The sequence below is a fragment of the Apis cerana genome, linkage group LG2 (assembly GCF_029169275.1).
Source record: "Apis cerana isolate GH-2021 linkage group LG2, AcerK_1.0, whole genome shotgun sequence".
NCBI classification, from domain to species: Eukaryota; Metazoa; Arthropoda; class Insecta; order Hymenoptera; family Apidae; genus Apis; species Apis cerana.
In genome coordinates this window covers 109,961-137,299 of record NC_083853.1, presented here as the reverse complement: position 1 = coordinate 137,299, position 27,339 = coordinate 109,961, and the positions used below count along the sequence as shown (strand labels likewise).

The 27,339-nt window shown below is 16.2% G+C and overlaps 4 protein-coding genes across 6 annotated transcripts; 1 reads left to right on the top strand and 3 right to left on the bottom strand.

The window, feature by feature from the left end:
* Positions 1-712: 712 nt before the first annotated feature.
* On the bottom strand, positions 713-1,334 carry LOC107999568 (NADH dehydrogenase [ubiquinone] 1 alpha subcomplex subunit 2). Its single transcript, XM_062072161.1, has 3 exons — positions 1,207-1,334; positions 978-1,084; positions 713-876 (listed from the first exon to the last, which is right to left on the bottom strand). The coding sequence occupies exons 1-3, from the start codon at positions 1,287-1,289 to the stop codon at positions 782-784; spliced, it is 285 nt and encodes a 94-aa protein (XP_061928145.1). The 5' UTR covers positions 1,290-1,334; the 3' UTR covers positions 713-781.
* Positions 1,335-2,639: 1,305 nt separating this feature from the next.
* On the bottom strand, positions 2,640-15,365 carry LOC107999612 (zinc finger protein 776). 2 transcript variants are annotated; one of them, XR_009829000.1, is made up of 9 exons: positions 14,884-15,365; positions 14,173-14,692; positions 12,077-12,344; positions 11,776-11,973; positions 9,910-10,077; positions 9,629-9,821; positions 9,282-9,530; positions 5,582-5,704; positions 2,920-2,946 (listed from the first exon to the last, which is right to left on the bottom strand). XR_009829000.1 is itself a non-coding variant. In XM_062072154.1 (8 exons), the coding sequence occupies exons 1-8, from the start codon at positions 15,004-15,006 to the stop codon at positions 2,716-2,718; spliced, it is 1,950 nt and encodes a 649-aa protein (XP_061928138.1). In that variant the 5' UTR covers positions 15,007-15,365; the 3' UTR covers positions 2,640-2,715. The 2 variants fall into 2 exon arrangements, 1 of the variants encoding a protein (XP_061928138.1); XM_062072154.1 differs by lacking the exon at positions 5,582-5,704 and having other exon boundaries at positions 2,640-2,946.
* LOC133665753 (uncharacterized) lies at positions 7,064-23,154 on the top strand. Its single transcript, XM_062072158.1, has 6 exons — positions 7,064-7,218; positions 18,393-18,573; positions 19,747-19,863; positions 21,928-22,107; positions 22,220-22,385; positions 22,935-23,154. The coding sequence occupies exons 2-6, from the start codon at positions 18,501-18,503 to the stop codon at positions 23,137-23,139; spliced, it is 741 nt and encodes a 246-aa protein (XP_061928142.1). The 5' UTR covers positions 7,064-7,218; positions 18,393-18,500; the 3' UTR covers positions 23,140-23,154.
* A 2,066-nt stretch (positions 23,155-25,220) lies between these two features.
* LOC107999598 (peptidyl-prolyl cis-trans isomerase NIMA-interacting 4) lies at positions 25,221-26,723 on the bottom strand. 2 transcript variants are annotated; one of them, XM_017059536.3, is made up of 4 exons: positions 26,457-26,723; positions 25,704-25,824; positions 25,495-25,614; positions 25,221-25,399 (listed from the first exon to the last, which is right to left on the bottom strand). In XM_017059536.3, the coding sequence occupies exons 2-4, from the start codon at positions 25,812-25,814 to the stop codon at positions 25,241-25,243; spliced, it is 390 nt and encodes a 129-aa protein (XP_016915025.1). In that variant the 5' UTR covers positions 25,815-25,824; positions 26,457-26,723; the 3' UTR covers positions 25,221-25,240. The 2 variants fall into 2 exon arrangements, with proteins under 2 accessions (XP_016915025.1, XP_061928143.1); XM_062072159.1 differs by having other exon boundaries at positions 25,704-25,958; positions 26,457-26,614.
* Between the last annotated feature and the right edge of the window lie 616 nt (positions 26,724-27,339).

Sequence of the window (27,339 nt, the reverse complement as noted above, 5' to 3'; positions counted from 1 at the left end):
TTTTGATTTTTTAAAAAAAAATATATTTCGAATGTTCTTCATTTCAATCACATTTTTATAATATTATATAATATATAATAACATTATATAATAACATTTTATAATATTTAAAGATTTTGTTTTTATGTCTTTATTTTTGAAATATGTTCTAATTTAATTATATGTTTTTTTTTTATTTTAAAATAGCATTCAAATGTTTAAAAAAATTGAAAAATTCAAGTTAATATATTAAATACTAATAATGTTTTTAAAAAACATATAATAGATAAAAACTTTTTATTAATAGTATTACTAAAATATAGTTATAAAAATAAGAAGATATTTTGCTATATTAATAAATATTTAATAAATGAATTCATTAATCAAGTAAATTTTGTTTGCTCAATATAATGGACATTGTTTCATATTTTTATTATTTATTTTGATACATAATATATAGAAGAAAAAATTATTTATATATAAATATGGATCTTCGTCAATCATATTTTTTTATCACATTCATCTCTACAGGATATTAAGGTATAAGGTATATATATTATAATAAGGTATGATATATTTTATAATAATATTTTTAGATTATATATATTTATATACTATATTTATACTATATTTACTATATTTATATATTTATATATTTATATATATATATATATATATATAATAAAATACATAATAATATTAAAATAAATTTGATATCATTTGACAACTTAAATAAACTATTTTATATCACTAATTTATTTATCTAAATAAATTACAATATATGTACTAAATATCAAAAATATTATTTTGATTTGCTAATTGCTATTTCTCGAATCCTCTGAAGTATTTCTTCAGATTGTAGATTTTGTAGAGAAAAAGATCGTTCTACTCCAAATTCTAAAATGTAACATTTATTTATAAATAAATGAATAATATGTTAATTTTAAATAGACATCTTAATATATACTCAATATTAAAACATTCATTGTAAAATTTACCATATCGTGCATACAAAATAGGTTCTATTAAAGAACATTCTCTAATTAAAATTGGAAATTGTGGATTGCTTCTTTTAAGAGGTACATATTGTTTTTCAATAAAATCTCTAAAAATAATAATAGGTTAAAAATGGAAAATATTTAATATAATTTAAAATAATATATTAATTAGAATTAATACATAAATATATAAAAATATTAAATTTTATATAATTAATTTTTTTGTTACCTGACACCCTGACTAGATTTTGACGTTTGACATAAAAGAATTCGTAGTTCCTTTAACTGAGGACCGAACCTTATTGCAGCCATCTTTAAATATAGCACTATTCTCAGATCTTAAATCATATATACTTATAGATAGAGTTCATATATAGGAATTCATGAATTAAATTGAAGTAATAATAACAGGGAAAATACAATATTATTTGTGGATAAAAGATAATTTAAAATAATAGATACTACATGAAAAGGTACTAAATAATATGTAAATGAAATTACGTATTTGCTTGTGAATAATTTTTAAATAATTATTATTAACATGTGTATAAAATAAATGTGTATAAAAAATCATAAAAAAAATGACAAAAATATCATTAAAGCATTATATTGTATCTTATTCTTACATAAAAAAAATTTACAAAAACTATTTTTTTTTGCAATTAATAATTATAAATATTTTTTTAAAAATATTTATGTATTATTATTATTATTATTTTAAATTAAAATAAGATATAAGATAAAAATTAAATATTATCAATATTTAAAAATTAAAATTTAATTTTTTTCAAAATTACAATTTCACATCAAAAAGATTGTAAGCATTATTTAAAATAGAAATAAAATAAAGATTAATATATAAAACGAAATATATATTTTAGAGTTAAAAATGAATAAATTGTATTTTGTGAATATTTATACATTATTTTTTATTAAAAATGGTAAAAATTCCGTCATTATTTTGTCTATATATAGCATCATATAGATGATTTTTTTATCAAGATAATTATCTATAAATATATAAAATGTTAATTCGCGGCATATCTTTAATGATTCTAGAAGCTAAAACAAACAAAAATTGGAATATAAAAATATTTATTAAAATATGTATTAAGTTGTAAGCAATTTAAACAAGTTTAAGCAAGTTATATAAAGCGGGAAAGGCAGGATAATTAGAATAGAACGATTTCCGTTTTACTTGGTTAAATTTCAATTGCTTAAAACGATATATCGATTTTTGGCTTTTAGAATTGAGTCAAAACTATCTTGTGAATATTAACATCTTATATAATTTGTGAGATAGACTTCGTAAAATATTATTTGTACATAGCTTAAGCAACTCAAGTCATAAAAAAGAAAACTTCTTTATCATTATTCTTACTTTAACATTTCCGAAATATATTATCAATAAAATATTGATAAATATTATATATAAAATATTATATTGTATGAATGAAAAAAGTATTTTTTTTGTTGCGATTATTCATTAACTACTTCAATGAAAATATAAAACAAATATAAAACAATTTTTATAAAACAATTATTTCTTAATCTTATTTTTAAATAAATTATTTAATTATTTACATTCTTTGAAATTCTATATTTTTAAAATAAAGTATAAATTATGTTAAATAATTAAAATCAGAGAAAAATATCTGTTACTTATTGATTAAACAAACTTATACATGTATTTCTTTAAATTGATTTGAGTAACATGATTGTATTATGTTATATTAAATCATTCTTTATATGTAACATTAGAAATATTATAAAAGTTATATGATAAATTAGGTGGTAAGAAATTTTGCAGAGTTGCTGGCACTGTATTAAAATATGTTGCATTCCTTTCTCGAAAGACTGTATCTTGTACTGTGCTGGATACATCAGGTTGATAATTTTGAACAGTACTAGTTGGAATAGTTTGTACAATAAGTGGTTGACTTGCAGTATGTGAAACAGTTTGTATCACCTATATAAAAAAAAATACAATGTAAATATTCATCAAATTTATAATATAAATTATAATCTAATTTAAATACAAAATAATAGTTAATAATAAATTTTAATACAGTTAAATATCTTCATAATAATCTTATTATTATATAATCTTATATTTTTTCATCTGTTTATTATTTCTTTTTCCGATATTTTTAAATAATTTCTTAATGCTTTAAAATTCTATAATAAAATTTTATATAAAACATATTTAAAATTTATTATATTTTTATATATTATTTGCTATTAGAAATATTAAATCATATTTAGTAAAATTACTTATTTCAAAGATAAATTTAATATTTAAAAATGATAGATTAATATTTTATTAATCAATTTTATTTTATTAAATTTATAAATTCAATTTTATTTTTTTTAATATCATATTATTTTTTATCCTTTAATATTTCTTTTTTAATATTGAATTAATTTAGTTTTGTTAAAATTAATTTATTTAATCTTTTATTTTTATTTTATTAAACAGAAAAATAAATGTTATACTAATACAAAATATTTAATCTATAAAAGATCTTGCTTCTTATACAATTTAAAGCTTAAGACATTAAAACAAAAATAATATACCAGAAAAAAAATTACAAAATAGCAAGAAAATTTTTTCAAATCCTGGCAGCAAATGTATTTATGAATTATATTAAATCAAAAAGCTTTAAATATTAATTTAAAACAAATAAATTTAATATTTATTTTATTTGTTTAGAATCATATATATTTATTTTTTAATTCAAAATTAAATTATTTGTTTTTTATATGTATAATTTTTTTTAGAAAAAAAATTTATAGATATTAATTTTTCTTAAAACATTCTTGTATTAATTAATTTTATTAAAAATTATTTTTCGTTGATATTTTCAAATTATATATCTCAACCAAATTATTTTGTTATATTTATAAATATAAATTATCAATGTAATTTGTTTATTATTAAATTATAAATTATTATTATTGTTTATTATTTACTAAATATATTTCTAAAGCAAATGCTGTTTATATTAGAAAAAATATTTGTTTATTGTATTACTTATTATGTTATGATGATATAACAAAATAATATAGCTATATCTACAATTATCAAACAATTAATCGTTTCGAAAAAATTAAATAATAAAATATTTTTGTAACGATTATTTAAATATATGCATAGATCGATTATTAAATTGATTATATTTAAATATATAATGCCTGATCAAAAAATAGATAGATTTAAATTTTTTCAGATTGTTATTCTAAGAGATTACTAACAATATTTTATTTTATTTAATAATGGCTCAATATTCAAAACAGAATATGACGCTGATAAAATAAACATAAAAAAAACTGCAAAATGCTTTCTTTAAAAAATGAAAATTATTAATTTAATAATAATAAAAAAAAATCATATGTTATTATATGAATGAAAAATGAATATCCAATTTATGAAATTATTAAGAAAAAAAAATTAATTCATAATTCTGTTGTTGATATATTTTAAAATATTAAAGTTATAGTACAATATGTGATTAATGAAGTTGAAAAAAAAATGCATTGAATTTTCGAATATAAGATATGAAAAAACATAATTAATAGTAACATAAAAAAATATGTTTATATAAAAACAAGAGAATAATTGTATTAAAAATAATACAAAACTTAATTTAAAAAAAAATGGCCATTTAAAATCTTATTGATAATAAACAATACATCTAAAAATTTTTTCGCAATCAAAAATATAATTGAAATTGTATTCTTATTTTTTATAATACAATCTACTAATCCTTAATTTATATATTAAATATATTAAATATATTTAATTAAATATGTTGAAGTCACTAATATTAAATATTAGCATTATATAATATATTATATTATATATAACATATAATATATTAATATTTCATTATATTTTATTAGCATTTATTCATAACAAATCCGAATTTACATTTAACGCAATATTAAGAATTACTGATGCAATAGCATTTATTAAAATTATATATTTTTATATTTTTATAATATAAAATATATTTATATATTTTATATTATAAATAATATAAAATCTATCGTAAATTTCTTAAAAAAATTTATAAAAAAATGTAATAATACATGATTTTAAAGAATTTTCGAAATCTGCAATGATTTTTGAAAAATACAAGTTTATACGTTACGATAAAAAAATTTGTTTTTTATAGTCATCTTTTTTAAATTGATTCCAAGATCATTGATACTTTTTTAAATGAAACTTTATATAAGATTTTCATAACTCTCATTATGATTTTTTAAGTAAATAGTTCTAATAATATAAATAAAAATCTTTTTCTCTTTTTTCCTTTTCTTCCTTCCTTTCTTTTTGTATCTCTGTTTTTAATAACAAAAATTAATCTTTTCATTTTTAGGTGTATTTTTATTTTATTGCTATAACGTCAAGACGAATTCAACAATCCAGTATGATCTTGATGTAATGATTATGATCTTGAAGTGAAGTGATTTTAGATTCAGAAACACAAAGTTTAAGTATAATTTTCATTAAATATTTTTTTATATCAAATCATAACAAAAAACTCAACAATTACAAACGTATTACAAAAGAAATATAGATAAAATAAAAATCAACATACCTTGTATTACGTTGTTTTTAACATTAACGTCTCCGTTTTTAGATTTCATATTTCTGAATCCAAGGTTATCTCAAGATCATAGTATACAAGGTCATTGAACTTGTCTTAACATCAGCTAGATTGCTGTGAAAAATATATGATGCTATTTAAAAAACTCAAGTTGACTTTAATCTTACTTTTATATTCGAAAACAAAATTTTTTGAAAATTTTTATTGAAATTTGAAAATTATGTTGAAAATATTTTTTTCATAAATTGTTGAAAATTTATTTTATAAATTTTTTTACAAAGTGTCTAAAAAATCGTAATAACGATTACGTAGGATATTCTATATACAAGATAAATATTTTGTTTGAAAATTATATAATTTCAGGAAAAAAATAATTTGATATAATATAAGTAAGTTTTTTTTATAAATAAACAGATAAAAAACATTTAAAAATTAAATGTTTTTTTGAATAAAAAAATATTTTTTAATATATTGAATTATAATTGAACTATATCAATTAGTTTTAATTGAATTATATCATCATTTACAAAATCGTTATCTAAAAAAGCTAATTATTTTGAAAAATTATTTGTTAAAAAACTTAATTTAAATAATTTTAAATATTACTTAATTTCACTATGTAATAATATGATGATATTATATGCTTAAATTTAAGAAGTTTAAGTTAAGAAAATTTTTTAATTTGAATATTATAAAATGTTAAAAACATATAATGTTCAACTTTAGTAAATATATATGATATCTACATATACAATTATTATATTCTTACACTTACTTTATTGATAGCCTGCAAAATTTTTTTTTAAAATATTTAAAGCAGCATTTACATATCAAAAGAAAGCATTAATTATTTATATGCTTTTAATGTTAAATAAATAGCAAAAATTATAAAAAATCGAATAATATTATAAAACAGTTAAATAAACTTATGTTGTAGCCAACGAAACACTATTAGTAAAACAATTTTCGAAGCGTTTGATTGATAATGGACGCTTACTCTTGTCAGTATTTGTCTTTAAAAAATTTTAATAGTATAATAATTGAATTTATTTTCTAATCTATAACGATATAAGATTTTATTTAAAAAATTCTGATTATTTTAAAATCTTTTTGAAAAAAAAAAAGATTATTTAAAAAGTTTTCACCATTACAATATATTTTTAGCCAACGAAACACTATTAGCAAAACAATTTTCGAAGCATTTGATTGATAATGGACGCTTATTCTTGTAGCTATTTGTCTTTAAAAAATTTTAATAGTATGATAATTGAATTTACTTTCTAATCTATAACGATATAGAATTTTATTTAAAAAATTTTGATTATTTTAAAATCTTTTTGAAAAAAAAAGATTATTTAAAAAATTTTCACCATTACAATATATTTTTTTTCAAATTGTATAACTTTGTTTCGTATAATTTTTTTATACAATGCAGATAATAAAATTGAACTTATAATTTACCTTGTATAATGAAATATACAGAGTGTTCTATTTCAATCTTAGCATATAAATATTTTAGAAAGATATAAAAAGCACGAAGAAATATTTCAGACAAAAGTCGTAGTATACCAAACACACGAATAGTACTAATATTCGATTTAGCGATGATCTTGAAAAAGCATGTAAAGGTAAATTTCAATATTTTTTACTTTTATAACTGGCATCAAAATATTTTTAAAACATTAATTTGTGACTTTTCTATAAAATACATTTTTTTGATATTCATAAGATAATAAGAAAATAATTTAAACAATTTAAATTATTTTCAGAAATGTAATTAAGTAACACATATATTTTTTATTGCATGAAGATATTTAAATACTTTATTCTCTCTTTTTCTTTTTTTTTACAATTTATAAGCATTTCGCTTTTCATTATGAATATTAATAAACGTCATAAATTCTATCCATTATATTACATTATATAGAAATTGATATATTTTTGTCAACGAATTTATTAAAAAATGAATTAAAATTTTCTTTTTATATACTGTTTTCAAATAGAGCTAATTTTAATAATTGAGGTTATATTGTTAATTTTTTAATATTTGAAACATTCTTATAAATTTTATTGTTGATCAAATTAAAATCTATTTTATATTACAATATTTATATAGAAAATAAGAAAATCATTAAAATTAATGATTTTTTAATATAATCAATTATGATTTGAATGATATGAAGTAGTAAATGAGTAATAGAATCATACTTAAATCATATTTTTTAAATATATATACTTTTTAAAATCAGATTTTTTAATATTATTTACAGAAATATAAAACGCTTGATTTAGAAGTTATTCATATTAATATCTACAATTTTTCAATATTAAGTATTTATATGTATCTTGAAAAAATTCAAGTAATATTTTGAAAATTTTTTGATGCAGCAAAATATAAATATTTAATAATTACCAAATAAGAAATATTATAAAATTTTCAATGCTTATAATATTGGCAAAATATAATTTAATTTTTTTCTTTTCTTTAAAAAGTATAAAAAATAAAAATTTATACTGACAATTTTGATACAAACATCAGATAATAAAAAATGATACAGTAAAAAAAAAAAGTATAAAAAAATCATAAATATAATAATTTCATGGAAAAAATTAAATTAAACATAACAAAATATTACATAATAAAAACATATTTTGATGACAATTTAAAATAAATGAATAAATATTGGAAGAAAATCATTATAATCATCATATTATAATCACAAAGAAAGTTATATTCAATATATTTTTTAGAATTATATTAAATTTATATATTATTTAAAAGAAAATAATATTTAACAAATAAATATAATATTAATTTTGATTTTATGATATAAATATCATTATATTATTTAAATAAAAATTTTATAAAAAATAAATTATTTAATAAAATATTGTTTTAAGATAAATTTTTAGAGAATTTAAAAGAAAATAATCCTTTAAAAAAATTTGACTTAATGAAATTACTATAATAAAATAATAATTGAAAATAATAAATATTTTACAATAGAACTAAAAAAGAATTTTATATATAGTGTATAATAGAAAAGAATTCATTCATTATATTTTAATATAAGATAGTAATTGAATTTTTTTTAATACTGATTATTATTTTATAATAATTATTAAAATTATATTTTTAAATAAACTTGTTTTAAGTTTAAATGTTAAATTTTTTGAAATTTTAGTAATATATCTTAAATTATTTGAATATTTTAAAAATTGAAATATTATCATCGTTTTCGAGATTCTATAAATTATTATTAATTTTGGAAAAATCAATGATTGTGATTGCATTTTTTATATGATTTATATGATATATATTCATTTTTTTGGCAATATCAATTTTTATATAAAAAAAAATTCAAAGAATTTCAAAATTTCTTAATATTTAAGTTTTAGAAATGAAAAAAATCTAGTTAATTAAAAAATAAAAATTTTAAGATATTTATGATTTATATGATATATATTATGAGAAATAATTAAGATTTTCTCATAATCTTAATCTTAATTTTCAGTATAGAGACAGATATTAAAAACATAATATTTTGAAAAAATAATTTGTTACAAATTTATATAAAATTTATAATATTTTGAGTTTATCTCTGTAAATAAATTTCATATGTTTTATAATGCTATATATTTTTTATATTTTCTATAAACTATAAAATTAAATCAAATTATAATTTCTTACATGTACAGTTGATGATTCCGTATTAGATATAGACAATGACTGCTCTGCATTTGATTGATCTATTTGTGATTGTTCTGGTTGTGGTTGTTCTTGTAATTGCTGTTGAGATTGTGACAAATGTTTTGTATGTGATGTATTAATTCCATGCCTACGTTTCATATGTTTATTATAGTTTGGCCAATTTGTGAAATGATGTTGACATTCTAAGCAACTATATGGACGTTCACCAGTATGTTGTCTTCTATGTGTCTAAATATAAATTTTTAAACATTATTTTAAAAACAAATAATTTATTCAATTAATCAATAATAAACTCATTTATTGAATTAATTATTATATTAACTTACAGTTAATATTCCTTTAAAGCGAAAACATTTACCACAAAATTCACATGTAAATGGCATTGCACCAGTATGTATTCTATGGTGCTCTCTTAATGTACCTTTTTCTCTAAAAGTTCTTCCACATACAGCACATTGATGTGGTTTTGCTCCTGTATGAACTGTTTCATGCTTTTTTAATTGCAATGGTGTTTTAAAACTGAAAATTACATTAAATATAATTAAAACTAAATAAATATATAATAAATTATTTTATTTTTTTTATTATTTTATTTTATTAAACGTACGCTTTTGAACATTGGGTACAACTATATGGTTTATCTGCTGAATGAGTTAAAAAATGAGCTTCTAAATTTCCTTTTTGAATAAAACTTTTACCACATTGATCACATGTAAAATTTCTAACACCAGAATGGATGCGTTTATGTGTGACTAAATTTGGCTTTGTTGAAAATCTGAAAAACTTTCTTGATTATTTGCATATTTATACTTTATTTATAATAATCAAATATTATATAATATATATAATATTATCATATTATTTTTAATAATTATATTGATTTTGAAATTGATAAAAATTTGTTAAAAAATTACTAAAATAATTATTTTTTGTTATATTTTATAATTATTACAAAGATAAATAATATTAAAGGAACCATGTGTTGTAACTTAACTTTGTGAAAAAAATTAATTATTTAAGATTTAATTAGTTTTATAATAACTTTATTTATGTTTATATTTCATTGAAATTTTTTCTTTAAAAAACAACTAAATATTTAATGTATATAATTTGTTTGTATTTATATAATAATTTATAATAAAGTTACACTATTTAAAAAAAAAATATATAAGGTCAAACAATTTTTTTTTCAAGAATTTTTTTTTTGACATTTTAAGATAATTATTTTTTTCTATATAGAATATATGAAATATTTTTTAATTATTTATATTAAAATTTATCAGACTTTATTAATATTTTAATTTTTTGTTTCTTTCTTCTTAATAAGAATTTTAATTTCAAATATACTTTTTTTTATCATTTAATACAACAATTAAATATCTTGGCTTTATATTATTGATTTTTTCATCATTATGTAAAGATGATATCCTAAAATGTATAATATATATAATATGAAAATTCTTTTTAAAAATCACATTCATTTCTTTTATAAATTTTGTATAAATATTATATAAAATTATTACAATTTCTATCAATTATAAATTATTATATAAAATTTATTTACCTGATTTTATTATTCGATGATATAGAATAAGTCATATAAAGATGGATAAGTCATTTTCTTCAAAATCTACAAATACGGATTTGCTTTCTTTTAAATTAAATAAAACAGGTTTTCATCATTTTAATTAAATAAATCTGAAAGAGAGGATTTCCTAAAGGGACAATAAAATCATTCATTTTTTAAAAATAAAATATCATATTAATTTTCTGTTATTTTTAGTTGCAATTATCAAATTTAATAACATTTTAGTTAAGTTGAAACATGGTTCTTTTAATGTTTTTTATCCCTGTAATGAATATAATAAAATATAGAGTGTCTTGAGCTAAATATTTTTCTTTTTTTTTTTCTTTTTAATGATATAAAAATAATTTAATTTAAATAATTGTAAAAGAAAAATATTGCAGAAAGAAAATTTTTTTAAACTAATTTTTTTACTATTTTTATAGAAAATGAAAAAATTGCCTAAAAATGTATTTACCTAAATGATCCTTAAATGATTTTAAATATTTGAAAAATGATTCAATCAACATAATAGTTAATATGCATACTTATCCAATGATTTATGATTTTTTTATTTAATATAACAAAGCAGAGATAGAATGAGATAGTTTTATTTTTATACTATTTTCATACTGTTACCTCATTCTGTCTCCATTTTACTCTAATGCAAACTTATAACTTAATAAAACTTAATAAATAATATTTTTATATATACAATTTTTGCATTTGATCTTTCAAGATTCAATTCTTTAAAAATATTTTATGAATATATTGACATGATATATATATATATATAATTTAAAATGTATGTATATACAAAATTTAAATTTTAAAAATTATATGTATATAAATATAAATAAACAATGTATTATTTTAATAAATAAATTAATTTTAATTATTGAATTATACCTTTTATCACACTGATCACAAGGAAATCTATTTTTCATAGTATCTGGTAAATGACATCTACTATGAATATATAAAGCACTTTGTTGTCTAAATGCTTTTCCACAAGTTTGACATATATGAGGCCTTTCCTCACTGTGAATTGCTTTGTGAGAATCTAATACCTTCTTATGTACAAATGATTTTCCACAATCTTCACAACTTTGTAACATTTATAATATGTATTAAACAGTTTTATTAAAAATTATTATATGTTAAATATTTTATATGTATATAAATATATATATTAATAAATATTTTTTACCTGAATTTTGTTTTATTTTTATGTCGTTTGACATGAGTAAGAAAACCATAATATTTATCATAAACTTTACAACATAATACACACATATATTTTGCTTGTTGATTGTGAATAGTTTCATGATGTTCTTTCAATTTTTCTAAACTGGGTAATTTATCATTACAATCAGTGCAAAGCCATGGATATCTATTTAAAGATTCTTCTCTTTTGCGTCCAAATTTTAAAATTTCTACAGCATGTGCTTCTATGATTTCTAAATCTGTATCTGTGCCTATATTGAAAAATTATATTTTAGTATAAATATAGTTTTTAAATAATTAATATAATTTTATTAAAACTTTATGTAAATATATAAGATATCTTATAATTTATAGTATAAAAAAAGTTAAAAATTCTATTTAAATAAAAATTTAAATAAAACAAAAAAAACAAAGATAATAAAATAATATTAGAATATCATTTTCAAAAGAATGCATTTAAAAATTAATCAAGTATATTTATAATTGATTGCTAAGTGAAGATATAATTCTTGAAAATAAAGTTTTAAACAATAATGTTATATATTTTATTTATTTTATTATTCTATTATAAAATATTTTTATATCTATTTTATATTCAAATGAAAATCAATCAAATTTATGTATTTATAATACTCTATATTTTATGTATAAAAATTTTATTTTTATTTTCTTGAAAACAATTTCAATGCAATTTTCATCTTATTTTATATCATAAAATCTTTTTATCTTAAAGTATTTATATTGTATGAATTATGAATTATATATTGAAATTAAATATCACTTAGAGACATAAGATATTTAAAAAAAAAAACAACTAAAAACTTGTATGATATATAGAATTAAAAAATTAAGAGTAATTATTGATAAGTAATTATTGATAAGTAATGATAAAAAATAAAAAAAAATAAATAAATAAACTTAGAGAGAGATGATCAAATAAAATGAAAAACTATTTATATAAAATTTACTCTAAATTTATTTATTAATAAGTTAAAGAAATATTTTTTAAAGATTATTATATCCAATGTTAAAAAAGATAGATGTATATAAAAATTTTTTCAAATATATTATAATATAAGTTTATAATATAATATAAGTTTCCAGTTGTTAATTTGCAATTCTATTATATATTACTATATTACTACCTAATAATTGGAAATTGTATGGTCATTTCTTGTGTTACATTTATATATATAATATACTTTATTTTTTGTTTAGAGATTATTTTGTACTAATAAATTATAGCAATGATTGAGCAAATCATTCTTAATTACAAATTTTAAATTTTCTTGTTCAAAAACGAATAATTATTATATTTTTAATCATTTCTTTAATTATTTCTTTAAGATATCTAAAATAAATTTTTGCTTTCACTTATTCTACATGAATTTTAGCACATAAAAATAACAACAACAATTAAATATTTTTTCAAGAACTATATTATATATAAATTTGATCATTTATATTTCGGAATTACTCTATAAAAGTTTCAAATGTTATTTATATATATATATAATTTATATATATAATGATATATAAAAAGTTTTGACATCATTACAATTATTAATTAACAAAGAATATTTATAATATTTATATATTAATTAACTAAGAATATTTTGTAATATTTTTTTAAAATATTTTTATGATTACTAAAAATTGAATATTATTGAAAATAAAATATAGAACAAATATAAAATAAAATATATATATATAAATATTTTTTGTATTGTATATATATATATATATATATATATATATATATATATATATATATATAGTTATAAAATACAGTTAAAGTTTGATCAAAAAATTAAAAAAAATATTATATAATAATCTATTTAAATTTAGAGAGTTTTTAAAAATTGAAATCTTTATTTTTACAAAACTTTGAAAAACAAGAATGAAAATTTGATGATTTGAAGATGTTTTAAAATAAAAGTTAAAAAGTTAAATAATTTTATATATATTAAAATCATTACACATATTACATATAATATATATATTATATATATAAATATTATATTATATTATATTATATGTAAATTAATATGTATATTATATGTATATAAATATATTTACCTGTCATATAATTATCTGGAATTTTAATATTACTTTTTATATCTATATTTTTATTTTCTTTTTTTAAATCAGTATTCATATATACATCAGAATCTTCTATTTTCTGATTTTTTCGTTTTAATTTTTTTCTAGTTTGTTTAACGACTGAAGTCTTTTTTAATTGAATTTTACATTTTTTTTGTTTTATAATATCTTGAGTTTCTTCAGTTTCATGTTTTTGATTATCACTTTTATTTTCTTCGATAAAATAATTATGTGAAACATTAGATGTATCATGGATATAATTTGATAAGTGACATTCAACAATTCCTTCATTAACTTCTTCCTTTGGAAATGTAATTGTTTTATCAATATAGTTTATATTTGATTCTAAGGGTTGCGGTTCAACTTTAGGATCAAGAAGTAATTGTCTTAAAGATATTTGTGCTTGATTAGTTTTTTCAAAAAATTCATTACATTGATTCAATAAAATACAACAATCTATACAAACTGTAAGTGGTAATCCATCATTTGTTAGTACCTGCAATATTTTATTTTAAATATTAATATATATTGTATTTAAATATATATACAAGTAATTATTTTAATAATTCTAAAATATAGAAAAAAAAGAAGACATTTTATTAATATAAGTATATAAATAAAAAACTCGTTAAATTTATTATATTGAAAAAAAGAAAAAAATAATTAAAAAAGAGAAATTATTTTTACCTGAATTTGTAAACATTTAGCAATTTTTGCTTCTATGGCTAATTTTTGTCCTTCTGCTTCATAAATTCCAATAAAATTCTCTTTGGTTTCGGCACAGAGCCGGCAAAGCTCCGACTCTGTCATGATTCACAAATAAAATCCGAAAACAAGTTTTGCAACAAAATACATTGTCAAAAAGCGATAAATGAAATTACATTATCTCACATTTATATTATAATATTTAATAAATTGAAAATATTGAATGCTCAGAAGAATAGTGGACATATTGTTTCTTTGCACAAGATAAACAATTTTTTAATATACATATAAGGTTTATAAATATTTTTTTATATTTATTACATTTATGAATAATAACAAACTTTTAAGAAATAATTGAACTAATAATAAATAATTCATTACATTATATTCGAATGAAAGTACACAATCATTTCATTACATTTCTTGAAAAAAGTATATATATTTGTATATATATAAGCATGTTTGTAGTATTACTAGGGATTTTGAGATTATACCATGCGTAAAATTTAAATTACTAGATTCTGATACATATCTTGTTTTAATTAAATTTTAAAATTCACAGCATTTTTAAATTAAATTAACAATTAAAATATAATATGTTTTATATTATATAATAAATGTATATATTGAAAGTTATATTATAAAAAGATATTATAAAAAGATTTTTAAAATTTTTTTTTATTAAATAAAAACAATATTAAAAATATAACATTTTTTAATTTCAATATTCAATAACACTTTTTATGAAATACATTAAAAACTATTTTGTATCGTATTCAAATTATTATCTTCTTATAATAATAAATATTTTAAATATCTTAAAATACTACTTTTTTACTAATCACATAGAGTACATGTCTTATTGTCAAAAAAATCTTTTAAGTTTGAATGTCTTACAGCCTGATTTGAATATATAAAGAAATATAAAGCATAATTATTATTATTATTAATAATATTATTGTTATTATTAAATAATAACTAATTTTACTAATTATTAAATAATCATTATTAATGGTTATTTATGAAAAATTTAAGTATATAAAAAAATATAGAATATAAATACATAATATACAATATAAATGCAAAATATAGAATAAATACAGAATATAAAGAGAGATATACAAAAAAATAAAAAAATTTCAAAATATAGTACATAGTATACATTATGATATATAAGGAAGAAAAGAATTAATATTTTAAATGCCATTTTGAAATATAATTAATATCTAATTATTATTAATTGTATAAATAATTATCATGAATTATATGATATAAAGATAATTTTCTTCTTGAAAAAGAATTTTATTATAGTAATATTAAAATTAATATTTACAATTTCATCCAAACTATCAATTGTATTTAAAACTTTATATATACTAGTATATATTATATAAAATATCTTGTAATTGATGGTACATTTTGAAAAAGATATAATATAAAAAAAAGATAACGAAATGAAATTTTTCTATATTCCAATTTTTTTATTTTCAAGAAAATTGACTTTAAATATAATAAAAATTATATATAAACATAATTTATATTTTTATATATTAAATAGTTATAATTATAAATAATTATTGTTATTATTATGTAAATATTATAAATATAAATATAATCTTTATTGCAATGTATATATATATATATATATATATATATATATATTTTTATTGAAATTGAATTATTAAATTAATATTTTATTTCATAAGCACTTTTTCATTTTTTAAATATAAAAAAAAATTATTTATAAAATTATATTAATAATAAATATCAAAAAATATTAATAAACATTAATAATAAATTTATATATAGTTAATATTTACATATAGAATACATATATATTATACATATTTACTTAATTTAAAAACTTCTAATATTTACGTTATATATAATAAAACGTTACTTTTAACATTATTTATATATAAAAAAATATTTATATATAAATATTTATATAAAAAAAATTTATAATTTCTTTGATTTATATTTCGTATAATTTGTAAAGATTTAAGTCATTATATATTAATTTTTAATTTGTAAATATTTAAATGTTAATAGCAATAATATAATTCATATTACATAAAATTATATGTGGTCAATTAAAAAATATCTAAAATCAAATAATTAATATTCTATTTTTTATAATAACAATATTTATAATATACTTCTAATATATATTTATTTAATATATATTATAATATATATTTAATATATTTAATATATATTTATAATATATAAATAAAAATATAGATTGAAAAATAAAATATTATTTTTATTTTAAAATATTTTCTGTTTTTTTTATTTACAGATCATTAATAAAAAGAAATTGTTCTTTCATTGTTGATTTAATATAATATATTGTAATTCTAAAAAAACAATCTCAGTTATGTTTTATTATTTAATAGTATCTACTTATTTTTTTTTTGTAAAATAATCATAAAGATACAATAAAAAAGAACATTGTTTAAAGCTCAATAACTAATTATTATTTTCAATAAAAATTATTTCAAAGAGAATTTTTATTTTTTGTTATAATTTTTATAAAATTGTTAAAATGATATTAATAATAATTTTTCTTTTTAAAAAGATATTTTTAAATAATATATTTCATTATTTAACGATTGTGAATGTGAAATTTATTAAATTTGTGTATTTATATTTAATATATGTTTAAAAAAAATATTAAATTTATTTCTTCTTAAATTATTTATTGTATATATAATCAAAATCGATTCATTCAATCGATATAGTATGTTTTTTGGGTTTTCAGGTCACCTACTTACATTACTTTTTAAAATTATTTTCTAACGGTACCTATAATGTTCGTCATTATTAAGATAAAGATATTTTAAAAATATTAGTATATAAAAAATAAGCAAAGAATTCTCTTATTGCAATTTAGATATATATTTTGAAACTTAAGTTTATGTAGATGACTTAGAACATTTGCACAATACATTTTCTATCTAGTTTATTATAATTTAAAAAAATATATATTATTAATTTTCTGACAGAAAATATAAAGAAAATTATTTAATAAAGAATCTTTTTTCAAATTTTTTCTACTAAATTATTTTTGTAATAAATTATTTATTTTTTATTACAATCAATTTAATTAATATTGTAATTGTATTAATATATTTGTAATGCTTACAGAAAAAAAGATTACGTATATTTCATTATCTATCTTTTAATAACTCCCGCAAAAATATAAAGGCGTAATGAAGAGTATATGTATTTGTATAAACAGAAAGAAAGATTTCTATATTATTCGAAATTAATTAATTTGTTTTGTATGAATATCTTATAATAATAATGAAAGTATATATTATTATTGTGTTAATAAATTATCAAATTCTATTATCAATATCATTTATCATCAATATTATATATCAAAATTATTACATACCGTTACATTTTGTAGAAATTAATTATTATAATATATATATAATATTTGTATTTTTATTAAAATAATATTTTAAAAACTTTCTTTTCAGATGATATACAAAAATATCAATATACGAGTATAGTATACAAAATTGTTTAAATATTTCTCGAAAATACTTTGTACAATCGTAAAAGTATTGACATCATGTCCCCATTGCATGTACTTATATATATGTATATATAGGGGTGTTACTCGTGGGAGCATCGCAGTTCTTCGGAGAACGTCTTTAGGTAAGTATCGTTGATTCAATACAACGAAAAGGATTTTTCTTGATTTTATATTAATCAAAAAAATCCTTAAAAGAAAATTAAATTTTATTAATATTTATTAATTAAATTTTTTTGTGGAATATAGACAGAGAGATATTTTATAATTTGTTATTTTAATTATATGATTCGTTATATCAACAATAAATATTTAGATAAATATTAATTACGTATGAAAATTTAATTAATATTATTATGAAAGCATTTATGAATATTTACAAACTCAATCATAAATTTCATAGTCAAAATAATTGGAATAGTATTATATATAATTTTGTAAATATTATATATCATATAATTAGTTAAAATATATTATTATAATAAAAAAAATGAAATTATTGTTTTAATTTTATTTAAAGATTAATTTAATTTTAATTTATTTTAATTTTGTTTTACAAAATTTATAATAATAAAAATTTTTATTTATATATATTTATCTTCGCATATGATTTTTTATCTTTATATATTCATTATTATAAAAAATATTAAAATATAAAAAAAAATATAAAATTTTCTATTTAAATTATTTTAAAAAATACCATTTACTCGATATGTATAATTGTAATATACGAAATATAAATAGTACGAAATTACTGTAATATTTTATTATAGTTATTTTAATCATATATTTTTATTACTATTAATAATATTACTATTAATAATAATAATAATTGTAATAATTAATTATAAGTAATAATTTTAAAATATTTTAGGAAAAAGAATTGTTAACGCTTAAACTTGTTATATTATCAAAGAATTTATATATATATATATATAAATATATATATAAATATATTTTTTATAAAATTAAAATAATAACTTTATTTTTATAAATATTTTATTTTTATAAATATAACATATTTTATTTCGAATAAATTTTTTTTAATACTTATTTATTAATCTATTATATATTCGTCCATTGACAAATATAATATTAAAATTGTCACTATAAACAATTATTAAATTTTAGAGAAAATATTAGAAAATTTTTTTTGTTATTGCAAAGTAACTATAATATACAAATAAAGATAAACTTTATTTCTAAAGTATTATATCTATATTTGTATTTATATTTATATTTATTTATATTTATATGTATTTATTTATATAATTAATATTTATATTTTTATATTCTAGCTGGAAAGATGATACGATTTGTTATTCTATTTGGTACATTAATTGTTTTATCAACGGCTCAGTTTCAACCTACTAGAAGAATTTTAGAAGCACCAATTCCTGCGCTTTGTGCACAAAGTAAGTAGTAAGTTATAATTTCACATAAAATAAATTTCATTATATTTATGTTTGTTGCAATATTAATAATGAGAGTTTTTAGTTTTTTAATAATGAAATTTTTTTATAAATTTGAATTACGATAAATAAAAATAATTATAATAAAATAATATAATAGAATAATATCTTATAATATTTATTCTTTAACAATATATATAATTTTTTTATAACAATATATAATTAATATTATAATTATATTATAATATATAATATATAATATAATTAATAATATAATTAATATTATATGATTTTTGATTTAACAATATCATTAAATCAAAAAAAAAATACGCGAGGAAGCTCTTCATGTTTATGCTTTTGAAATAAAACTGAAATGAAACAATCAACATTTTGTTATATTTCAATATTGAAATTAATACGCACGAATATTTCTAATTTTATCTATTTATATTATAAAACTTAATTAACTTATAATTTTTTAAATATTCATTCCTTTTTTTAAGTTAATTATTTTTTAACTTCCAATTAAAATTTATATAATTTTATAAATTTATTATATTTTATTTTTTACTTTTATTTATTAATTATTTAATATTGAATATATTATATTTGTTAATTATATTTTATATATATTAATAATTTATATAACTTATATAACTTATAATAAAAAAAAGCAAATATAATCAAATTATAGGTATAATAAATATATTTAAATGTAGGTACATAAATAGTACTTATATTTATTATATATTAATTTTTTTATATAAAAGAATTCTTATTAAAATTTATTAAAACTTTATTATATTTATATCTTTGCTAATATTATGTATTTAAGAAATAATAAAAAAAATATATTATAAATATGTGTATTTATTTATTATAAAACATCATTATTATTTAATTAGTAATTATAATATATTTATACATATTATACATATAAATATTTAATATTTATATAATATTTTATAAATATTATAATATAGTATAAGTTTATATAAAATATAAGTAACAAATTAAACAATGATAAAAAATATATTTTATATATATTTTAAAATGTATAAATGTATGTATTTATTAATACAAGTAAAAGCTTTTTTTCAATTTATTTATGAAATACAAAAGTTATAAATTTTTATTAAAAAAATTTAAATATAATTTGAGTATCTTAACTTATTATTTACTACTAACTTTCATTTTTCTGATTATTAAATTTTCTATGGAATGCGTTCTCATTATATTATGTACCATCAAACTTTCTTTTTGTCATTCGAGAAAGTGGCTTGTATAATTAACATACCAATTCAACATTTAAGTCGTGACTGTAATATTTAAAATCGTGAGTGTCATTGATGAAACTTTCTCTTGTGTTCTTGGTGGATAGAAATTGAATTTACGAATTTCAAAATATTTATATTTTTATGATTATACTTCATTATTAGAAATTCATTATTTAAAACTATAAATTTATTTTAGTTATAAAAATCTGAATATTGAATATGAATATTAAATAACATGAGCGCATATTTATTTAACTTTCTATAATTTGAAGTGTGTATTTAAACAATAATTTATTAGAATATATATAGAGACTAGAATAACTAGAATAACTAGAATAAATGTGCTATCATTTTTTATAAAAATATATTTGATATATCTAATAAATTATTTTATTAAAAGATAATTTAACATAATTTTACATATTTTTTTATTACATCTTAGAATGCATAATAAAATATATCTAAAATATAATGATTTTACTCTTTTTCCGTCTTGCTTTGCTTTTTACGCGATTGTAACTTAATAAATTAATTTTAATTTATTATATTTGAATTAAAAGATCATTTCTATTTAAAATGAAAATTATTCAAGAAAAAATTAATCACAAATGTGAATATTTATTTAATTTTTATAAAAAACTATAAACTATTTTAATTATTTAAAAATGTCAAGATAATGTTTCAAATAAATTAGATTTTAATATTGAATAATATAAATTTTTATCGAGATAATACAAATTTATTTATTAATAATTTTATTTAAAATAAAAAATTAAATATGTTATTTTAGGGATTATTCATGAACGTTTTAATGGCAAGGGTTATTACTATTCTTGGGCTGATCCAAGAACAAATGGACAAGAACTTGATTGGTTAGCAGGCAGAAATTTCTGTAGACAAAGATGTATGGACCTTGTTTCCTTGGAAACTTCTGCAGAGAATGAATTTATTAAAAGTCGCATTGTTCAAAGTATTGAAATATTTTATATATATATACATATATATATATGTATATATATACATATATATATTATAAAATCATAGCATTTAAATATGGATTAGAAAAAAACGATAATTTTTAGATAATATAAAATATATTTGGACATCCGGACGACTTTGTGATTTCAAAGGATGTGATAGGCCTGATCTTCAACCTCTTCATATTAATGGTTGGTTCTGGACTGCTGAATTACAAAAACTTGCCCCTACTAGTGATCGCTCTCAAAATGATTGGTCCGAGAGTGGAGGGTAAGTATTTTTTTTTTTAAATTTTTAAAAATTATTGTGAATATTAAAAATTAAAAATATTAATATTATATTTTTCAATATTTAAAATTTACAAATATTTATAAATATTTTTATTATATATAATATTGAATTTATAATTTTCAAATATTTTTTTAATTTTTTAAAATTCATAATAAAATTAATGACAAATAATTTTTTATATAAAAATAAATAAAAATAATAAAAGAACGATTTTTAAAATCTATTGTATTGTTTATATTATATTATTATCAATATATTAATTTTAATGTGAATATTGATATAGAATAATTCAATAAAATTTTTTTTCTCATAATTTTTCATAATTCTTCATATTAAATAGGAAGTCTTATACAATAATTTTGGCACAATTTACTTTATTTTTACATCAAAAGTAACTTATTTTTTTATTATTATAATATATTATATAATATATTATAATTAATCAATGCCTTACTTTATATGAAATATATTAAAAAAATAAATTATTTTATATCATATTAATAATTAACAAATAATAATATATTGTAGAATTGGAAAACCACAACCTGATAATCGTGAAGCTATACAACAAGGAGGTGCACCAGAAAATTGTTTAGCAGTATTAAATCAATTTTATAATGATGGAGTAAATTGGCATGATGTTGCTTGTCATCATAAGAAACCATGGGTGTGTGAAGATAATGATTCTTTATTGAGATATGTTCATTTTACTAATCCTAATAATCGTAATTAAAGTAAATAAAATATAGTTTATATTATATTCATTATTATACCTATATACTTATAATTATTTAGTATTTTATATAAATTCATATCTAATGCTATCGTAAAATTATATATGATATTTGGTGGATTAATTTTTTCCTCATTGATTTTAATGTTGATTTTGAAATATATTATAAGATATTATATATTACATAAAGTTTTCGAATTAGTAATAAAAATACCATTGATATTATATTGAACTTTTAGATTTGCAGAATACAAAAATAAAATAAATACAAATATAAAACAATTACAATAATTAATTACAATAATTAAAATTGCAATTAGCCTTATTTTTAATATATTACATACATATTACATATTACATATACATATACATATTAAATTCTTACATATATGTCACGGAGGGAATTTTAAAAAAAGTTTTTGTTAAAATCTATTTATATATGTATAAAAAAGTAAATTTTCAACATATAATAATTACAAAATAATTTATCAATTATTTATAGTCACATATTATCGTACCATACTATGAATTGTACATATAGGCAAAATTTGTAGAACCAAAAGTTATTTGTAAATAACTTAAAAACTAAAGCTAATTACCAATTTTGTGTAATGAAAAAAAATTTCATCCTTTATAATAATATCCTTTATAATGATATTCACAAAGATATTTCAAGATCAATAAAATCAATGAAGAGGAAACTTAGTAAATTGATTCTATACATATTTAATTCTTCCAAAATTTAATTTTACTAGTCTATATTATTTCATTGTAAATTATACATACACATATATCATACATAATATAAATAATTTTAAATATAAAATACAATACATTAGAAATAAATTGGTAGTTGATATGAAATAGAGATCAGAAGGATATTCATTTTTATGAATGTATTAGTACAGCCGAAATTAATCAAACTCATATTCTTTTTGATGTCAATTTGTCAATTAATAATGTAATGTAATAAATATAGTAACATATAGTAATATAGTAAAGTATTTGAATTACTTTTGCAATTTTTAATGAACGAAATTTGAAAATGATTCATCAATTTATGCAATAGTTATAATACATATATTATATGCACGCACTATTAATAGGTTACAAAAGTATTCAAACTCTGATACACTATAATAGTTTTTATAAATTTTAGCCAAAAATGTACTGATACTAAGTAAGAGTATTATGTTCAATTAATGTCAAACTATCGTTCCATAATGTATATATATATATATATAATATTAATATCATACTATTTATAAAACTTTTGAATATTTTCAAGTTCAGAGAGTTTAAAATAAAAATTGATATAAAAAATTATTGCTTGAAATTTATTTATTAAATTATTTAATATTAATTTATTAAAAAATTATTAAAATATTCAACTTTTATTATTCATAAAATAATTAAATTTAAAATATATATTTATATATTAAATTTAAAATGTATGTTAATTTTTTATTGTTAACAGAAATAAAAAGAAATATATTATATTTTAATTTAACTTAATATATATAATAATTAGTAAGAGATAATAAATTTAAAATGAAATTTCTTTTGTTTTTTTCTATGATAAATTTCCATTAGAAAAATATTAGTCACAATTAAATCAAGAGTAAGTTATCATAATTATTATATATGTTAAAAAATTCATATAACTCATGATAATTATTTTAACATTTTTCAAATATAATTTCTACACATTTTGTTTATCCATTATTCATTACAAAAAAATGATTAAAATGGCTATATTTAGTAATTGAAATAATTCATATGAAGAATATTTAATAATAAGACAACAAAAAGGCAGTTAAATATTGATATATATGCTCTTACAAATGCATACATATAGATACATTATATAATATTAAAAATTTTTTACTAATATTTTGAAATATAAAGCTGAATAGTATGATATGTATAAGAAAAAATTATTTAAAATATTATTTTTTGTAAAATATTTCAAAATCATCAAAATTAGTAAGATTTTATTTTTCTTTATAATTACCTAATTTTTTTATAAAAATTTAATTTAGTTATTAATTTCATACAGTTAAATTAAATACATCAATAGATTATAAATATATATCATTTATTATTTTTTACTTTCTACCATTATAATATGATAACCAAATTTTGTTTTAATTGGTGGATCTGTATAAATTGGAGAATTAATAGAAGAAATAGGTAATGCAAATGCAGCTTCTTGAAATGGACCTACCATTGATCCTCTAATCATCCATCCAAGATCACCCTTAAACATTAAATATTTGTAGTTTGATGTATATATATACATGCAATTATTTAAAAATTAATATTTTATATATTATAAATAATAAGTTACATTACCCCAGATCTTGCCTTGTCTTCACTATAAGTGGCAGCCACTTCATTAAATTTCCCCCCAGCTTTTAATTTTTCTAAAGCTTCCAAAACTTTTGATTGTTTTTCACATAATATATGTCTAACCTTTTAACAAAATAATTAAAGAATTTATAGATGTATTTTTATGATATATGAATAGGATACATTTATTTTTTAATATATATTTAATATACCTTTATAGCATTTCCGGCATTTCCTTTTTTTTTCTCTTCTTTTCCATTGTTAGTTTCTACAGTTTTAGATTTATTTGCCTTTGAAGTATTTGTGCTTTTCTTTGGTGGCATATTTGAATTTCTTATTTATATAAAAATATTAAATTAATATAAAATTGTAAGTTTTTAGTTCATATTTTTTATTTAAATTTCTTATATTATATTATACTATTATACTAATATATTTTTATATTATAACATAATAATTCAGTTGTTCTATAATAATAATATATTATTATATATATATATATATATATATATATATATATAAAGTAGTATTATATAGTTTTACATTAAAATCTTATAAATTTATTAACTTATATTAAATTTTATTAATTTATAATTAGTGAATAATAATAATAATATTTATAATATTTTTTTTATATAATAAAATTTAATATTTGTAATTATTTCTATAAATTCTGATTATAAATTCTTCTTATTTTCATTTCTGAATTTCTATCTTATTATTCATTTAATTCATATTTTCACTTAATTTCATTTGTTTAACATTCAAAATCCTTTTTCATTTTTATTAATTTGTATTCATTTTTAAAAGTTATACTTTTATTTAAAAAATAATTTAAACTTTATATTAATATTTGTTTAAATCAAAATTGTAAATTAAAAATAAGCAATATAACCTCAATATTCGAATATTTTTTTTATTATTTTATATATATTAGTTCTATTTATTATTATTATAATACTTACACAATATTTAATTAATGTTAAAATTTATAAACTATGTATATTTAAATCAATTTTTTTATAATTTCTTTAATTTTATCTTAATATTAAAATAAGAATATAAAACATAGAACGATACAATTCTCATTCTTTTCTTATTACTACTAAAATTTTATTACTAGTAAAAGCAATATTACCAAATTTAACATTATTTTATATCAAAAGTATCTAAGTTGTAAATATTTAGTGATCAATTATTTTATTCCACATAAGTTGATATCCATAGAATATTAAACGCTCTATTTTTAATTGATAAAATTATTTTTACTATAACAGATATAATTTGTAAAATATTAATTATTCGAAATAGAAAAATATTCTAACTCGTAAAATGTTTTCTTTCCTGCAATCCTTCTTTCTAAATCTAAAATCTATTAATTTTCTATCGTTTATGATTCAATAATAGATCAGTTCTATTAATAAAGAATATTATTCCCATTAATTTTTATTTATCTTTAGATTATTGATAAAAATGTTTTGTTGTTGCAATTAGCAACAGAATACATAAAAAATCAGGAATCTTTTAACAAAATTTATGATCTATTTTATTGTTATAATGTAAATAAATGTACATATAATGTAAATAAAAATAATAATATAAATAACTTAAGTTGAATGTCTTCTTCAAAAATTTTAAGGATTATGCATGATTTATTAAATTTCTAATTTATTACAACAATAATGATTAAATTTAGAATTTTTAAGAGAAAACTTTCTATTCTATAATTCTAACTTTCTCTTTGCCAATATTATTTGAGTTGTTTATTCGAAAAAATATATAATATCTTATATGCGCACGAATAATTTAAATTTTGCTCTCAATTCTTTCAAAAATATCAATATGTTA

Excerpts from the sequence above, each read along its gene's own strand:
- LOC107999568 (XM_062072161.1), bottom strand. The coding sequence starts at position 1,289 with ATGGCTGCAATAAGGTTCGGTCCTCAGTTAAAGGAACTACGAATTCTT. Across the intron at positions 1,085-1,206 it reads AAATCTAGTCAGGGTGTCAG|AGATTTTATTGAAAAACAAT; the intron begins GTAACAAAAAAA and ends TATTATTTTTAG. Across the intron at positions 877-977 it reads TATTTTGTATGCACGATATG|AATTTGGAGTAGAACGATCT; the intron begins GTAAATTTTACA and ends GTTACATTTTAG.
- LOC107999612 (XM_062072154.1), bottom strand. The coding sequence starts at position 15,006 with ATGACAGAGTCGGAGCTTTGCCGGCTCTGTGCCGAAACCAAAGAGAAT. Across the intron at positions 12,345-14,172 it reads TCCAGATAATTATATGACAG|GCACAGATACAGATTTAGAA; the intron begins GTAAATATATTT and ends TTTTCAATATAG. Across the intron at positions 11,974-12,076 it reads AAAAATAAAACAAAATTCAG|TTGTGAAGATTGTGGAAAAT; the intron begins GTAAAAAATATT and ends AATGTTACAAAG.
- LOC133665753 (XM_062072158.1), top strand. The coding sequence starts at position 18,501 with ATGTACTTATATATATGTATATATAGGGGTGTTACTCGTGGGAGCATC. Across the intron at positions 18,574-19,746 it reads TCTTCGGAGAACGTCTTTAG|CTGGAAAGATGATACGATTT; the intron begins GTAAGTATCGTT and ends TTTATATTCTAG. Across the intron at positions 19,864-21,927 it reads TCCTGCGCTTTGTGCACAAA|GGATTATTCATGAACGTTTT; the intron begins GTAAGTAGTAAG and ends ATGTTATTTTAG.
- LOC107999598 (XM_017059536.3), bottom strand. The coding sequence starts at position 25,814 with ATGCCACCAAAGAAAAGCACAAATACTTCAAAGGCAAATAAATCTAAA. Across the intron at positions 25,615-25,703 it reads ATGCCGGAAATGCTATAAAG|GTTAGACATATATTATGTGA; the intron begins GTATATTAAATA and ends TTTTGTTAAAAG. Across the intron at positions 25,400-25,494 it reads AAGACAAGGCAAGATCTGGG|GGTGATCTTGGATGGATGAT; the intron begins GTAATGTAACTT and ends TTAATGTTTAAG.